The sequence below is a fragment of the Henckelia pumila genome, chromosome 1 (assembly GCF_033568475.1).
Source record: "Henckelia pumila isolate YLH828 chromosome 1, ASM3356847v2, whole genome shotgun sequence".
In the NCBI taxonomy this organism is placed as follows: Eukaryota; Viridiplantae; Streptophyta; class Magnoliopsida; order Lamiales; family Gesneriaceae; genus Henckelia; species Henckelia pumila.
In genome coordinates, this window is record NC_133120.1 from 2,833,740 (window position 1) to 2,849,610 (window position 15,871).

Genomic DNA, 15,871 nt, shown 5'->3' on the forward strand with positions numbered 1-15,871 from the left:
GGAACTATCGAGCAACCCAGGTTAGGGTAGTAAGGGTCCGGAGATATATACTTGGCCTGGAAAGCTAGCAAGCCAGAGTAGAGGTGGTCAAAGAGCCGACGGAGATTTTAAGACCGAGTCAACCCCAAGCAGACATCACCTATTATTCAGGAGCACATTCTCCCCACATCATCACGCTTCCAAGTACTCCCGCAGTACAAGCCACGATTCATAATTGTGGCCATTATCCAGGATTCTCGAAGGAGTCCTTCCATTCCAGGATCCTATTAATACTGCACAACCAAGTACAACAAGGGGTATGCCCACTAAACTTCGCATTACATATACTCTCTCATTTCCTTTGATTTTCCAGCTGATATGCTTTCCCTTTGCTGACTTAAGCATCAGACTTAGATGCCCGAAACAACCATATCATTTAATCATCCGGTGATCACTTACCCGGACTCTCTTATTGTTTGCCCGAGCAGTCGTCCAACCGACTACCCGATTGTTCCTGCGCATCATCACACTACCAAAATATCTTGTGTCATTTTTGTTCTTCTAGATAATTTGGACGTAAAAAGTTTGTGCGACTAATCCGAGAAGAAGTCAATTATCCATATAGTTTGAACCTGCATAAACCCGAAGGCAATCAAAGTCTACATTTTGTCTTGGTCTTGAGACCAATTACGAGGTTTTTACCTTTGAAAATTAATTTAAGAATAGTATTGGAGAGAGTGTGAAGAAGTAATCCCCGCCGCACACAAAAACCCTCGAGCGCCACCTCTCCTCCGCCGTGAATCCCGATGGACCCGCTAACCCTTCTCCGCGAGTACACAATCCGCAATTCACTCGACAAAATCGTCCGCGTCAACGATGAATATCGCTTCGGCTCCGACTACTCCTTCCCGGCTACCATCGAGACCGCTTACCGCTCCAAGCACGTGCAATCCACCCGCCGCTACACTCTTGAAACCCTTTTTCACTTCATCACCAATCACCAACTCAAGCACACCGATTACCTGCAGCACGCGCGATCTCTCCGCATCCCCGCCGTCACTCTCCCTGATCGCAAAACGGTTCTTGATTATCTTACTGGAAAAATCCAATCTTCTGATTCCATTGTCCCCCTTGATTTCCCTAACATTCCTCAAATCCCAGCCTTGAACAATGTGGAACGTAATCTGCAGTATGATTCCAACGAATTGCCGGTTCAGGAGGGTTTAACGAGCGAGAAGAGCCTGATTGAGTTGATTAGGGCTAGGGAGAGACCAATCAAGGATAGGGAGACAATGTTGGTGTTTAAAAGTCGAGATTTTTATAGTGTCCTGGCTTCTGCTACGAAACGAGAGGAGGAGAAGCAACGTATGGACGCTTTGCAGAGGAAAGATAACATTGTTGCTAAGAATAGAATTGAGAGTAGAGGGTATGGAGTGGGGGAGGAGGCCACGAAGATGCGCAAGATTGGGGAAGGCGTGCCCATTATTTTGGTCCCAAGTGCGTTTTCCACCCTGATTACCATTTATAATGTTAAGGACTTTTTGGAGGATGGGGTGTTCATTTCCTCGGATGATAAGGTTAAGCAGATGAAAGGGGGGAAGCCCGAGTGCGTGACAGTGCAGAAGAAGTTTAGTAGGGATCGGGTGGTGACAGCTTATGAGGTGAGAGATAAGCCATCTGCACTGAAAAGTGATGATTGGGATCGCGTGGTTGCCGTGTTTGTGCTTGGAAAGGAGTGGCAGTTCAAGGACTGGCCATTTAAGGATCATGTGGAGATCTTTAACAAGAGTAAGTTTTATGTCGTAATTCATATATTTTCGCGCATGAACTGGTTAAATTTGAATTTGATGCAAAATGACACGCGGTAGCTGTTTTATGCGGTATCAATATATTTTCGCGCTTGAATTGGTTAAATTTGAATTCGATGCTAAATGCCACGTGGTAGCTGCTTTATGCGGTATCAATATATTTTCGCGCTTGAATTGGTTAAATTTGAATTCGATGCTAAATGCCACGTGCTAGCTGCTTTATGCGATATCAATATATTTTCGCGCTTAAATTGATTAAATAAATTTGAATTCGATGCTAAATGCCATGTGCTAGCTGCTTTATGCGATATCAATATATTTTCGCGCTTGATTGGTTACATTTGAATTTGACGCCAAATACCACTTGTTAGCTGATTTCCGAGCTTTATACATTTGTGTTTATGTTGGAGGATGATTAGTTTGCTGTCAATGTATGGGAACATTGAGCATCTAGTCGCCCCAAATACCTTTGATATGATATTTGCAATTGCAAATGAACTCGAGCCTGAATTCTATTTAACTCAGCATAATTGCCACATATAGCGCAATTGCTTGGTATCTGTCATTTAAATTAGTCTGCTGGAAGCTTTTTAACCAGGTGTGAGGAATGTTTCTCGGTTTTGTATTTTCTCTTCGTGAGGAGGACTGTGGAATAGAGCAGGAATTTTAATTTGGTGTCTTTTTAACTGATGCCATCATCCCTCAAATGTTTGGACTATAGTCATGTTGTCCTTGTGAACAATGTTATCACCATTTTGCTGTGGAATACAACATTTAAAATTTTAAATGTATAATGTTATGCATTTTTGTCATAGTTTATACATCTGATAAATGCTAGGAATATAGCATTGGCATGACAAACTGCACTCTATTCTTGGCTTGTATCATGTTTGATGTTCACTTTGCCTCCGAAATTGAAGGCAATAACACGTGGAGTTGCTTGTATTGCAGTTCTTGGGTTTTACATTCGCTTTGAGGATGACAGCATAGAATCAGCAAAAACCGTGAAGCAGTGGAATGTGAAGATCATATCGGTGAGTATTCTTGTATCTGGAACATGTTCCAATACTCCAACTATTAGTGACTCCTGCATTCACATGTATTTTTATTTCTTGTGGCTTCATTTCTATTACATTCTGTTGGTTCTACTGTGAGTATTACTTCATGACCAGATTAGCAAAAACAAGCGACACCAGGACAGAGCTGCAGCACTTGAGGTGTGGAACAAACTTGAAGAATTTATGCAATCTCGATCTCGTTAGGGTAAGCCAAATGCTTCTTATGATTGTTATAATTTCTCTGCTTTTTCGTAAATCTGCTTATCATGACGTGACTTCATGTTCGTTCTATGCATGACCCGTTTGCATATTCATGCTCAGGCCTCAGTTCTCATTTGTCTTTCTGATAGAAAACATTAGCTTATCTTTTCATTTGCTTTCCTGTTTGCTAGCAGTTGTCCAACGCAAAATCCAAAACCGAGAGACCGCTGTGACCTGCTGAATGCTGGCAATCTTCCGTCTACTGGTTTGGAGAAGCTCTGTAGATACAGGTTTGTCTATGTATACATGATACCTACAGGTCTTTGACTGACATGATTGTATTAGAAACGCTCGATGAGTTATCTTTTGCAACTACAGGAGAATTCTTATGGATTATTCCATTCTCGATTTGCCATCAAGTCTTTAGGCGAATTATCAATTTTAAGACCAATTATTTAATATGCAAAAATAGTCTAATGTGGGATAGATATCAATTATCTTTATTACAAAAGGAGGCAACACCATACGAAATCATACAGACAGACCCTGTGTAACATATCATAAATAGAACAAACGATCGAATGAATCACTCTCATCCATTTGCTTAGAAGTATCTATTCTACAACACGAAAGCTGAAACATAAAATGCTAGGAAGACGCAGAACGATATCATACTAAGAGCGAGCTGGTTTGGTGAAGCTGCATTTGAAGAACCATCTCCGGGCGATGGCACCACTTTTGATCCGGCCCCGCCCCCTGGATTATATAGAAGAAATATCTTTCATGGGAAGTGAAGCATGAAAAGGTTTTAGCCTCGTCGGCATATACAAAGTTCGAGTGCAGGGGCCTTGTCGGCAACTCAAATCCGCAGGAATTAATGAATTTTTAAGTGCCGTGTGGGAGAAAGAAACTGTTTACCTGATGGTGTTTTGCTAGGAGAGTTTGGTGGGGAAGGAGAGTTGGATGGAGAAGCATCTGCAAATTTTTAAACGAATTCTGATTAAAAAAATCATCAAAATGTTCAGAAATCCAACATGTTTTTGCAAAATGTTTAAGACAATTTCTTTCCGAAAAGGGATCGACGTTGCTTGTCTGAATTTGGGCTCAAAACAAAATATGAAATTCGAGCTCAAATATAAATCGATAATGTTCCAAATAACTCAAAAAGCTTGGTAGCCTACTATGCTTCTCTCATCCGTAGCCTTACCATTGCATTTGGTGACAGAGGGAGTTTGAACATTGCAAGCCTTAGGCAAGGCAAGTGCCTGAGTTTGATTAATATTCAGTCCCATGTTTGATCCTCCACCATTAAGAACTTGACACAAGCATTGTGGCTGCGACCCAACGACGTTCCGGAGCTTTGAGCAGCAGGAAACTGATGGGGTGGAGGAGTTGCCGGAGATGAAATTCAGGCAAGGTGACATGCTAATGAGCACGTTGGTACAATCATTTGACTGCGATGTGACATAGGGCCAAAGCATGGCGACAAGAACCATGGCTAAGCCCGTTGAAACTTTCTGGTGTGCCATTTGATTTGGTGATTGAAATTTTAGATGGAAATGGGGGTGGAATCAATAAGTTTGAAGTCTGCTGTTTGGTCTGAGGATTTTGGGTTTATATAAATGGTGTTTAGGGTCTCGGGTTTACGAGTCAAATTAAGAGTTTGGTTTTATGGGTTGCCTAATTCTTCGTATCGATAATATATTCTTGAATTCAAAAGGTTTTATTTTTTCGGAAGTAATTTGGTGTATATAGTAAACTAGAAATTATGCTGTGTGGACACATAGAATAGTTAGTATATATGGGTGACCAACTTATATATGTTCTTAACTTCTATCATTGAAAGTTGTTTTTGAAGCTTACATATGAGCTAATAAAACCATATCATTGACTTGTCAAATTATCTATTGAGTCATCAAAAAATTCAACAAAAAACAAAAACAAAGTCATTATCTATTAAACATCAAGCAATATATGGAGTAGCTACTGATATAGCAGTAAAAACAAGACTTGCAATGGAATCGACTCATCGAACTTGCTTTAAAGTTTCTTACACCACATGAAAAGAAAAGAAGTATATTAGATTTTTTTTTTTAAAAATAAAAATAAAAATCAAGAATTCAAGACATATTCAAGAAGCAATAGGCATAAGCCAATTAGTGGTACCTTTATGAATGTTCATTCCAAAGGTTAGTTAAAATTAGTTGAGCCACAAAAACAACTTCTAACAAACCAACCTCTTATCCCTAGCACCCTTTTACCCCAAATCCTCAATCTATAAAACCCAATCATCAAATTTCATTCTCACAATCATCAAATCCCTAAATCCCAAACAGCTTTAAACACAACACAAACAAAACATTGATTATAATCCCCAATGGCCCTCCATTTCTTGATCACATTCCTAGCAATAGCAACAATTGCATTGCTCTCAACCTCATCAGGGCAAATCACACCTAGTACTCCATGCACATCTTCAATGATCACATCTTTCATGCCTTGCGTAAACTTCGTGACCAACGGCACTGTCAACTCGACTACCCCGCCTCCTGCTTGCTGCACTTCGCTAGGCTCCCTCATGAACAATGGGAAAGACTGTCTTTGCCAGATCGCGACCGGGAACGTTCCTTTCCAAGTCCCAGTTAATCAAACTCTCGCGATTTCTCTCCCGCGTGCTTGTAACATGCCTGGTGTGCCTCTTCAATGCAAAGGTAGGGCTTTTTTTTTTTTTTTTTAATAAACTTAACCAATAAATGGTTAGTCAATTATTAAAGTTTGAAATATATAACTAACGTGTACTAAAAATTGCAGCCGTTGGTGCTCCAGTTCCAGCTCCAGCTCCAGCTCCAGCTCCAGGTATGTTGATTTGAATTTACTATTTCATTATTTAATATAGCTTATCATATACTTTATTTGATGTCATATAATAAATTATATCATTGGCAGGCCCTCTGGCTAGTAGTCAAATTACACTTCCGCCAAATGCTGCTCCTTCTCCAAGTATCAAAGGTATGAATAATCATCTCTAGCAGTACAGAGAGCAATAGAAAAAAGGCTCAATAAAATATATACATGTATACATTGGCAGATCCATCTGGTGCTGAGCCACTATCACCAAGATTGGCCCCAGAAGCCGAACCAACCACCCCGACTTCACCATCTCCTCCAACTACTACAGGAGGAGCTCCGGCGGACAACACGGGCAGCAGGGCAGGAGTGACACCATCAGCTGCTGGCCACTCGTTTAGTGCTTCTTCTCCTCTGCTTCTTGTGGCTGTGCTAGGAGCTGTTGCATTTAAATACTACTAGCCTACTATTATGCATGGTATTATATTACTTGCCATTGTTTTGAAGAAATTAAATTATTCTTGAGGGTGTGTTTATATATGTAATTGAGTGATTGGATTTGTAATTCTTGTGTGTTGTTAAATCATTAGAATTGTGTTGTTTTATTATATATTTAATATTTATTTTGGGCTTTATTTTGACTGATCTCGTTTATGGTTTTATGTTGCTGTTTGCGGGAGAATGCGACTTAAAATGCAGTGAATTAGTTTATATATATTTAACAAAAAATTATGAAGAAATTATTAAGTGTGAGACTCTTAGAACAACTAATTTTTGTATCATCGTTTATACTTTGATATTACAAAAATACATTCTTTATCAAATTACAAAATTTTCTTTTTTTTTCGTAAAATGTTATTAAACGCCAGTGAATTTGCATCTTATCTTCATATCCTAACAAAATATTTCTATATCTTTATCTATATTTTGAATTTTTATTTTAAATAATTATATAAATCATAACATAAAAAATTAATAAAAATGCCTAAATTTTAATATAATCTCTCGGATAAAAGAAATATTTAAAATAATTTTTTTTAAAAAAATATGTATGCACATATCACGTTCAAAGAGATACTAGTTTATAAAATATTAACATAATTTTTTATATATGTATGTACGCATCACATTCAAAAAGACAATAGTTTATAATATATTTGATGACGAGATTTTGCATATGAGAGTGAAAAACATAAATTTATACTTTAAAAAAAGTTACGATCTTTATTAATAAAAAAGGATCTTTAAAACTAACGATCAACTTACTAGTGATAGAATCATAATAAGACAGATATACATAGAAATCATCCCTAGGCATAATATTTATATATACTCGTATTTTTAGTTTTTCACTACTTTTTTCATTAAAAAATTTAGATATTTGTTAATAATTACTTAAATGGATAATTTTTTGTTATTTTTTAAATTTTTTGATATTTTATAATACATGTTTAGATTCAGAGTGCTACGATTATTTTTTAGCATAATATACATGTAGTTTACTCTAGTACTAATCTATTATAATACAGCAAAACAACAATATATATTTAAGGTATCGTTTGATTTGTGAGATGACATGATGAATCATATATAATATATAGATAATAAATCAATATGTATGAATAACATAATGATTTATGAGTCTAGCTATTTTGTAAAACTTGAGTAAGACGTTGGATGGAGAAAAAAATACAAGAATCCCATATAGAATGAATTTGACTTTTGATCGTGGTCATGTGGATATCACACTATCCTTAACGAGATTTTGATGAAGTTGAGTAGGTTAGAAACATGACAAATCACCCCAAAACCAAATTCACAAAAAACAAATGCAACTTTTATTTACTACAACATTATATGCTTTTATAAACTCTTCCATGCTAATTGCCAAATCCCTTAGTCACAAGATGAGAATGGGATCGTATTTCTTTAGGTTGCTATGCATTTTAACACTTTTATTATCATTTTTAAAGATAAATTCCCAAATTCAAGGATGTTCTTTTGTGGGATTAGACTTGCAACATTGCTTGAATCCTTACAGTACAAATCCATCACTCACTCTTGATTCTTGCTGCACCATGCTTAATCTAGCAGTACAAGCTGGTTATCACTGCTTGTGTTCTTTGTTAAGCCCTTCTTCTGGCTATCCTTCTCTGAGCACTACGCTATCGCTCTCATTTTCCGGTTGTTACCTGTCGATTCCTCCTCTGACTCATTGCAACGGTATGATCAAAATTTTCAATCTTTTTTTGTTCCTGGCCTGTGAAATAGCCCTCCGGTTATAGATCAAGTCTCATCGGATCGGATGCTTTAGTGAGCTCTAGTGAAAAGTGTGGATCAATTTTCTTGTGAATCAATTTCAGGAAAATATTTGCATTTTATTTGTGGCTGGCTAGTTTTGTTTTGTGCAAAACTAAATGTGCATTTTTTAATGCCTGAGTTATCTTTAAAACAAAGGACTTTTATAATTTAGTCCCCTATTATTTTGCTCGAGATGGCCCTTCAACTAAGTTTACCCTTCTTGAAATCTAACTTTGATCACATCGTTTCAGTTTTAGAGCCAACCCCTGTGCAAGCCCCTCCAGCTGCTGCTGCAGTACCAGTGTCGCTAAACCAGCCTCCACCAAGTCCAGCGCTGCAGCCACCACCAAGTCCAGCGATGCAGCCACCAGATTTACCAAAGGATGAATTTGTGCCTTTGCCTCCTAAAGTAAATGAATTCCCTCTAATCAATTCCAAACACAACGATTCTTCCATAGTGGAGACTGAGCCGGTCGCAAACAGCAGTCCTTTTCCCAAGCTGGGAATCCCAGAGTACACTGATCATTCATCATCTCACATTGCTACCACGATAATGTCTTGGCCTTCAAGAATCTTTTTTGTAGCAGCAGTTTGTGCATGTATAGCATGAGTAGGACCTTTATCTCACATAGTGGATCCCAGAATTCTGCTGCGCACCTAGCTTGAAGTTGTCCTGAAGATTCATTAATCAATAGATATTGACCTTTTGGTATTGAACAAAATTGTTTTTGCACTAAATTAATAGGTAACAGTGACTGCAATCATGATTTTTTTAAACCATACAACACACAGTACCATGTGTTGATTGCTAATCTATTGTCTACACAAGCCTAACAAGTTTTTGGGAATGATGTTAATTTGATATATCATTATCTTGAAATTTAACTCCAAACATGCATTTACTCTTTGAAAGCAAGTAATGGCAAGAAAAGTTATCCATGGTTACTAAAGGCAAAAAAGGCACAAAAGTGTTTGGGCGCAGTAGAACTCATGTGCAAGGCTTCAAGGTAAGGAGTGTATTTTATCCAATCAAGTCTCACAAGACTGTAAGACATAATGTCATAATCTTTTAGAATCGTAACTTTCAAGGAAAATTCATAAATATAATCTAATATATAATTCAAAACTACTAGATTAATAAAATAAGTTTCACTAAGCCGATCCGTTTGTTGTACTACCAAGGTGAGCGCTTCACTTAAATGCTGCAACCAAGGGGCGAAGTCCTAAACATGAGTGTCAAGGTCCTTTGAGTCTAGGCGCATGCGCTGTGAATTATCAATAACTATGAATATACCATTTATTTATGCAGTAAAACCTTAATTTTCACTGCTAAAACAGTTTCATGATAATGTTTTTCAAAAAAAGTAGAATAATAGACAGCTGCATCCAGTATCCACTTGATAAATATCACCACATTATTAAGTAAAATAAAAAAAAGATGAACACAAAAGGCATCTCTCAAAGAAAATAAGCATTTCTGTTGTCAGATGTCCTCCCAATTTCACAAGCAAATCTGAAATCCATCCTTATTTTTGTAATTTTGTTTGAACTAGGCAGCTTTTTCTTTAGTTTTCAAATAAAAGGCAAAAAGGGCACGTCTGCAGACAGTGTGGCATCAGATTCTCATTTCTTCATTTAAACAGAAAAAAGTAAAATGGTGATGATTGTTTTGATCATATGTATTTTCTTCAGGTGGTGGAGCTAGATATATGAAAAAAAAAAAAGAGGAGTCAAAGCTAATTTTTTCGTTTAAAATCACATATAGGAGCCGAATTCCATCTATATATTTTATGGAAAAAATTAGCATTTTAGTCCTGTATGTTGGCTTCATTTTGGTTTTAATCCTGTATATTGGCTTGTTTTGGAAAAGATCCTGTAACTTTGTTTTTATTTTGGATTTAGTCCTACATGTTGATTGTTTTGGTTTTAGTCCTATAAGTTAACTTACTTTTTGATTTTGGTCTTATACAAATTATGTTTTGAAAAAAAGTACAGGAATTTGGATTTTTTTTGGATTTGGTCCTATTAGTTGACTTGTTTTTTTTTATTTTGGTCATGGAAAAGATACGGTTTTGACCAAATTAAGCTCGGTTAAGTTAGAATAAACACCTATGTTTTTTATTTTAAAATAATAAATTAAATTTAGAATTTAGATGTTGACTTTCTAACTTCACCACTTAAGCTTTTATAATAAATATTTTTTTATGATTTTATAATTAAATAAATTAGGTTTAAAATTTAGATGTTGACCTTCTAATTATTTTTTAAAATAATAATTATGTTCTAAAAGGTACAATAACTTGGTTTTTTTTTTGTATTTTTCCTCCGTCGCCGAAACTGGAGGGAGCAGCAAAATTTTGCTTATTTGCAGTGTTCTAAAAAACACGTTTAAGCGGCGATTAAACGTGATAAAAGTGAAACATACCTAAAAAGCTCTGCTTTCGAGAAAAGCGGAACAAAAAAAGTCAACCATAGTTGAGACCGATAAAAAAATATATTAGAGTGTTACTTTTTAAAAGAACGAAAGTATGTTTTAAATATATTTTTAGTTTTTTAGCTAATTTTGTTAATTTAGGTTGGAACTTATTTATATGATCATTAATAGGTGCTAAGTGGGCGAACACTTAGTGCCAAATAAATAAAAAAATCGAAGTTACAGTTGAAAACGATATAAATGAATGTTTGTTTGTTACTTTTTATAAGAACAAAAGTATGTTACATTTAATACATTAAATTAACGTATTTTAGATTTTATTAAATTATTTAGATTAAAAAAAGTTTAAGCGTAAAAAAATATTTTTTTATTAGTTAGTTGTAATTATCTCAAAACAATAAGCACATAAAACATGAAAGAATAAAAAATATTTATTACAAAAATAATTAGAGATCAACTTCTAAATTCCAAAACATGATAACATACGAGACGAAAACCAAAAAACAAACCAACTTACAGGACCAAAACCAAAATAAGCCAACATATAGGACTAAATCCAAAAAAAAAATCGAGTTACAGGATCTTTTCCAAAACAAGCCAACATACAGAACCAAAATAAAAAAGAAGCCAACATACAGGACCAAAATTCTAATTTTCCCTATTTTTTGGAACACAGGAAAAAATTTGTTCATAAAGGAAATAGAAGGAAGAGGGCAAAAGCAAACACCGACCCCATCTCCCTTCCTCACTTGTTTCTCCTAATCAAGAATCTTTTTATCTCAGAAACCATTTGGCACTCTTCAATACTGTTATCACTCCATGATAGTATTTGTCACAAATTTAACACACCTAAAATACACACCGTGAAATACAAAATGACATACAAACTTGAGATAAGGTTACGGAACCTGATTATGGAGAGCTACAAGTTCTCTAATGTAACCAAGAGATGCCTAGGGGAAAATGTGGTTCTTCAAATATTAATGCTACCATGATTACTTTTTATAGAAAATCACAAAATCAAACACATGACTATCTGGAAGCACACTGGAAAGTCACACCTCCTCAAAGAACAAGGCTATTTAGAAATATTTTCAATAACTCAAAAATTTTAAAATTTCATTTTACGGTCAGTATCTTCCCCCTATATACGTTCGCATCTCATTTCCACATTCTCTTAATTATTATTTTTAATTTAAATTTTTATCACCCAAAAATTTTCTAACATTATCAATAACCGAACAGATTATTACATATACACGGCATGTCCAACAAAAATTATCAGTTCAGATACGAAACCAGATTTATATCACATTCTCCAATTCAATGTTTGAATTCATACTCACCAAATATTTTACAAAAATACTGGAATATAACCTAGCATACCCTAAATTTCATATATAATTATATATTATATTAGAAACTTTAATTGGTTTTATAACTTTCTCAATTTTTAAGATTTGTTTTGTGTATATAGCATAAGTATTTTATGCTGCAACTTAAATCATTACTCATCACTTGTTCTTTCTCTCTAGCCATGTTTTTGTGAGTGTCATGATCAATAGATATCATTATCGTGAAAATTTTAGAAGTAAAAATTGGGATTTGCACAATATCAAAACCTAAAAACAGAGCAGCCAAGATGAAGTATACCCAAGAATCATGCCATGCCAGAATCACCAAAACCAAGCTTCATCACAAAATGGTGGGCAATAATTTACCCATGTGAGAAAGAAAGGTTGATAATGTTAGAAAAAACCCACATACCATTTCTTGCTTCATCAAATCAGATTATATTTAATTCTCTTTTTCTCAACCAAATACGCTGCTCTTGAGAGGAGAGTCTCCTATTTCACGATCCGTCTCTTCGATTCATCCATTTGGCATGTATTGCATCATTATTGTTAATGCTACTCACTGGAAAGCATTTGATAACCAGACAATAGATTCAGTACCTTAATTTATTTAATGTCAGGGAGGACTGGCCTTGCTGCCTCGCGCTTGACATCAATTTTTCAATCCGATGTTTCTCTCTATGCATACCCTCCTCCTCAAGTTTTTCAACCAACTTCTTATGTGTACAGTCCATTGGGACAAATCCCTTAATCACTAATTCCTCAAAAAAGGAACAAGCATGATCGAGTTTCCCGTTTCGACATAGCTGACTGACCAAAAGAGTATAAGCTCCAAGATCAATGCTGACATCATTCCTAAACATGTGGCTCAACAAAAATGCAAGCACCTTCATTCTTTTCAGTTTGCAGCACATTTTTAGCAATGGAACATAAGTATTAAGATCAGGCTTAATATGACTTTCTTCCATTTTCTGAAGTAACTTCAGAGCCTTCTCTTCTTGCAAGTGTTTTGCGGCAACAGTAATTACTATGTTGTATGAATACACATCTGGAACAACTCCCTGTTTTGACATATCCTCAAACACAGCTTCAGAATCTTTTAACCTCCCAGTGGCGCTTAGAGCATTCATAAAGACGCCATAAAAAGCAGCATCGGGGGAACAATTGTTCCGTTTCATCTTTTCATAAATCTCGAAAGATTTATTTGTTTCCTTTGCCTTAGCCAAAGCTTTTATTATAATCGTGTAAGTCACAATACTAGGAGACAACCCATCTTTCCGCATTTGTTCCAAAGTAGCATCAACATTACGAAAATCTTTTTCAATACAGTAGGTTGCAATGAAGTGCGTGTACGTAATCAAATCAGGAGCAAATCCATAGGCTTTCATCTCATTCATGGTATTTTTAGCTTTGGCTATCTGTCCAGATTTGCACCAACCATGAATTAACACGTTGTAAGTCTGTAAATTCGGTGGAATGAGTTCCTTAAAATCCAGAAACAAGCCCTCCGCATGCTCAACACTTCCTTCTTTCACCAGTGCATCCATCAATAAATTCATGGACATTAAATCTCGTTTGACTCCGAATAATTCCATTTTCCTGAATGCTTCTACAGCATCCTCATACTTACCAGCTTTAGCCAGACGTCTCATGACTTTAGACATGGTATCCAATGTGACGTATGCTCCCAAACTTTTCATTTCTTCCACCAATTCCCACATAAGATCAAATTTCTTCATTTTTCCCAAATTGTCGACCATCAAGTTATACAGTTCAGGCGAATGAGCAATTCCATTTCGTAAGGCAGACCACTTAAAAAATCCAAAAGCTGGTATCCACTCATAGCTAAATCTCTTCAATATGTGCTCGACCAAGCACTGGGATAAATCAACATCACAATCATTTAACGCTTTCACAACCATATCAGGGGATTTAAACTGATTCTTTAGAAGCTTACTTATTTGTTCAACATCACTTTCGGAAAAACCATTTTCGATGCTTTTCACATCAACTTCCTGCTTGTCAATCTTGTGATTCTCTATCCAATGTGATATTGAAGGCGGCACAAAGTCATCATCTTCTTGATTTCTAGTAGTTGTGACATTACCAGGAACTGTTATCCAATCAGGAAGCTCAGGTGTTTCATTAGTGCCAGACACACCTTTGGCCGTAAGCGGCTCTAGCACAAAGGTAATACCTGTATCAACATTAGTATAACATCTTCCACAACTTTTGAAATGCATCCGAGTCCCGAGTTGCCAAAAAGAATAGAAATGCTTCAACTTCGATTGCATTATCAGCAATCCTGATATCAAATAAACACGAAAAAAATGATTTTTTAAAAAAATCGTGAAAATGGATCTTATGCCTCTAAAAAAGTAAGAAAAACAACAGCTTTAACAATCCCGGCGAGGAAAAGACGAAGAAGTTTGAAATCACAATACTTCCGAAGGACAATGAACCTTGATTGAAAAGAAGGAAACTGAAGAATTCAAGAAAGTATAATATTTTCCATTTTTTTAAAAGAAAAGGAAGGAACAAATGGGCAAGGCTGAAATTGAAGAGTGAAAAAGGTTGAAATTAATGGACTTTCACAGAATCACTGTCAAGGCTTGGAGTCGTATGCATATTCATTCAAATCGAAATAATATTAGTTAGCACAAAACTCATCTAAAATTTACCTCAAAATAAGCAGTCTTTTGATTTTGGGAAGAATCCTTCGTTTACAGTCAAAAGGGGGCCGCCGCAAACTGCTTACCCTCGGCGGCTGTGAAGTTTCACACTTTTTTAAAATAAATTATTGATTTATTATGGACGTGAAGGTGAGCTGTTTGAAACGAATCAGGTTGAAGCCATACAATATTTGTTTCCTCAGTCCGTGGACAAGTTCGTTAATATACTTGTGAGTTAACGATAAAAAAAATAATATATTTGATTTATAAATTTTTTATTTTTACTAATCATAAATCTATTTATTAGAATAAAATTATAAAAAATTTCAATAACAATATTATATTTTTCTCTCAATAAAATTTAATTTTTAATGAATTTAATCATATGAGAGACTAGATTAGTACATTGATAGTATCGATTTGGGGAGATTCTTTGAGCTACAATAACTTGGTTCTTGAGATATTGAACATCGATGAATTAAATCGAGTTTGGTTTTCAAACCAAGCGAAATACATTCAAAATAATCCTTCTTAAAAATCGATTAATCCATTTGTAAATCATTTGACGAAGATGCAAGTTGAAATAATAAATACAATTTGGTTAAAACATTTTATCAAACACTTTGTATGCAATATTTTGGTATTTAAAGAACAAGTAAAATGCTTCAAAAATACATCTTAAAACAGTGTAAATAATAAAGTAAATGTGATAAATAAATAGATACGAATTTGTTTATGGATGTTCGAAGATAAAACTCCTACGTCACTCCTTCTTTTCCTTGGAAGGATCCACTAGAAGACTTTGGTTTATACAACCCTTGTATATAACCCACTCCACACTTAAGACTTATCCTTTGCCTAAGTTGAAACTCCTAGCATACTCGATTGTAGACCTCAAACTCACAATCTGCATAATGTTTTACGTCTCTTATGTCAAGACTACAAAAATAATCTTTAAAGTCTTTGTGTGAAGACTTTCACTCAACTTATCTTTACAAATCATCTAACAAATATATGTGAGTGAGTTGAGTTGTGAAGTACTAGACTGTGAAGGCTCAAGAAATCTGTTGTGTTCTTCACACCAAGGGCAAGTTCTTGACTAGCTAATAAATCTGTTTAGACGCCCATTCTCTTCTTAGAATCTGCCCATGCTTTGAATCATCTTCCAAAGCTTGTATTTGATCTTCAAAATGTTGTATATATAGGCTCCAAAAGT

At 35.4% G+C, this 15,871-nt stretch overlaps 4 protein-coding genes across 5 annotated transcripts; 2 read left to right on the forward strand and 2 right to left on the reverse strand.

Moving 5' to 3' along the window:
• Positions 1 to 665: 665 nt before the first annotated feature.
• LOC140875379 (protein CDC73 homolog) lies at positions 666 to 3,448 on the forward strand. The gene is made up of 4 exons (XM_073279049.1): positions 666 to 1,767; positions 2,739 to 2,821; positions 2,960 to 3,050; positions 3,241 to 3,448. Exons 1-3 carry the CDS (start codon positions 786 to 788, stop codon positions 3,047 to 3,049), a joined length of 1,155 nt encoding a protein of 384 aa, XP_073135150.1. The 5' UTR covers positions 666 to 785; the 3' UTR covers position 3,050; positions 3,241 to 3,448.
• A 162-nt stretch (positions 3,449 to 3,610) lies between these two features.
• LOC140875406 (non-specific lipid transfer protein GPI-anchored 5-like) lies at positions 3,611 to 4,575 on the reverse strand. Its single transcript, XM_073279079.1, has 3 exons — positions 4,254 to 4,575; positions 3,965 to 4,021; positions 3,611 to 3,802 (listed from the first exon to the last, which is right to left on the reverse strand). Exons 1-3 carry the CDS (start codon positions 4,573 to 4,575, stop codon positions 3,666 to 3,668), a joined length of 516 nt encoding a protein of 171 aa, XP_073135180.1. The 3' UTR covers positions 3,611 to 3,665.
• Positions 4,576 to 5,422: 847 nt separating this feature from the next.
• On the forward strand, positions 5,423 to 6,522 carry LOC140875391 (non-specific lipid transfer protein GPI-anchored 20). Of its 2 annotated transcripts, none has more exons than XM_073279060.1 (4): positions 5,423 to 5,757; positions 5,858 to 5,902; positions 5,993 to 6,055; positions 6,135 to 6,522. In XM_073279060.1, exons 1-4 carry the CDS (start codon positions 5,424 to 5,426, stop codon positions 6,353 to 6,355), a joined length of 663 nt encoding a protein of 220 aa, XP_073135161.1. In that variant the 5' UTR covers position 5,423; the 3' UTR covers positions 6,356 to 6,522. The 2 variants fall into 2 exon arrangements, with proteins under 2 accessions (XP_073135161.1, XP_073135166.1); XM_073279065.1 differs by having other exon boundaries at positions 5,858 to 5,893; positions 5,990 to 6,055.
• Positions 6,523 to 7,996: 1,474 nt separating this feature from the next.
• Positions 7,997 to 14,829, reverse strand: LOC140885381 (uncharacterized). Its single transcript, XM_073292342.1, has 3 exons — positions 14,665 to 14,829; positions 12,396 to 14,288; positions 7,997 to 8,867 (listed from the first exon to the last, which is right to left on the reverse strand). The coding sequence occupies exon 2, from the start codon at positions 14,275 to 14,277 to the stop codon at positions 12,577 to 12,579; it is 1,701 nt and encodes a 566-aa protein (XP_073148443.1). The 5' UTR covers positions 14,278 to 14,288; positions 14,665 to 14,829; the 3' UTR covers positions 7,997 to 8,867; positions 12,396 to 12,576.
• Between the last annotated feature and the right edge of the window lie 1,042 nt (positions 14,830 to 15,871).

Bases quoted from the DNA above. Each gene is read 5' to 3' on its own strand.
- LOC140875379 (XM_073279049.1), top strand. From the start codon at position 786: ATGGACCCGCTAACCCTTCTCCGCGAGTACACAATCCGCAATTCACTC. The intron at 1,768-2,738 runs GTAAGTTTTATG...CTTGTATTGCAG, and splicing joins TGTGGAGATCTTTAACAAGA to TTCTTGGGTTTTACATTCGC. The intron at 2,822-2,959 runs GTGAGTATTCTT...CTTCATGACCAG, and splicing joins GGAATGTGAAGATCATATCG to ATTAGCAAAAACAAGCGACA.
- LOC140875406 (XM_073279079.1), bottom strand. From the start codon at position 4,575: ATGGCACACCAGAAAGTTTCAACGGGCTTAGCCATGGTTCTTGTCGCC. The intron at 4,022-4,253 runs GTAAGGCTACGG...AAAAATTTGCAG, and splicing joins CTCTGTCACCAAATGCAATG to ATGCTTCTCCATCCAACTCT. The intron at 3,803-3,964 runs GTAAACAGTTTC...TATATAATCCAG, and splicing joins TCCTAGCAAAACACCATCAG to GGGGCGGGGCCGGATCAAAA.
- LOC140875391 (XM_073279060.1), top strand. From the start codon at position 5,424: ATGGCCCTCCATTTCTTGATCACATTCCTAGCAATAGCAACAATTGCA. The intron at 5,903-5,992 runs GTATGTTGATTT...TATCATTGGCAG, and splicing joins AGCTCCAGCTCCAGCTCCAG to GCCCTCTGGCTAGTAGTCAA. The intron at 6,056-6,134 runs GTATGAATAATC...ATACATTGGCAG, and splicing joins TCCTTCTCCAAGTATCAAAG to ATCCATCTGGTGCTGAGCCA.
- LOC140885381 (XM_073292342.1), bottom strand. From the start codon at position 14,277: ATGCAATCGAAGTTGAAGCATTTCTATTCTTTTTGGCAACTCGGGACT.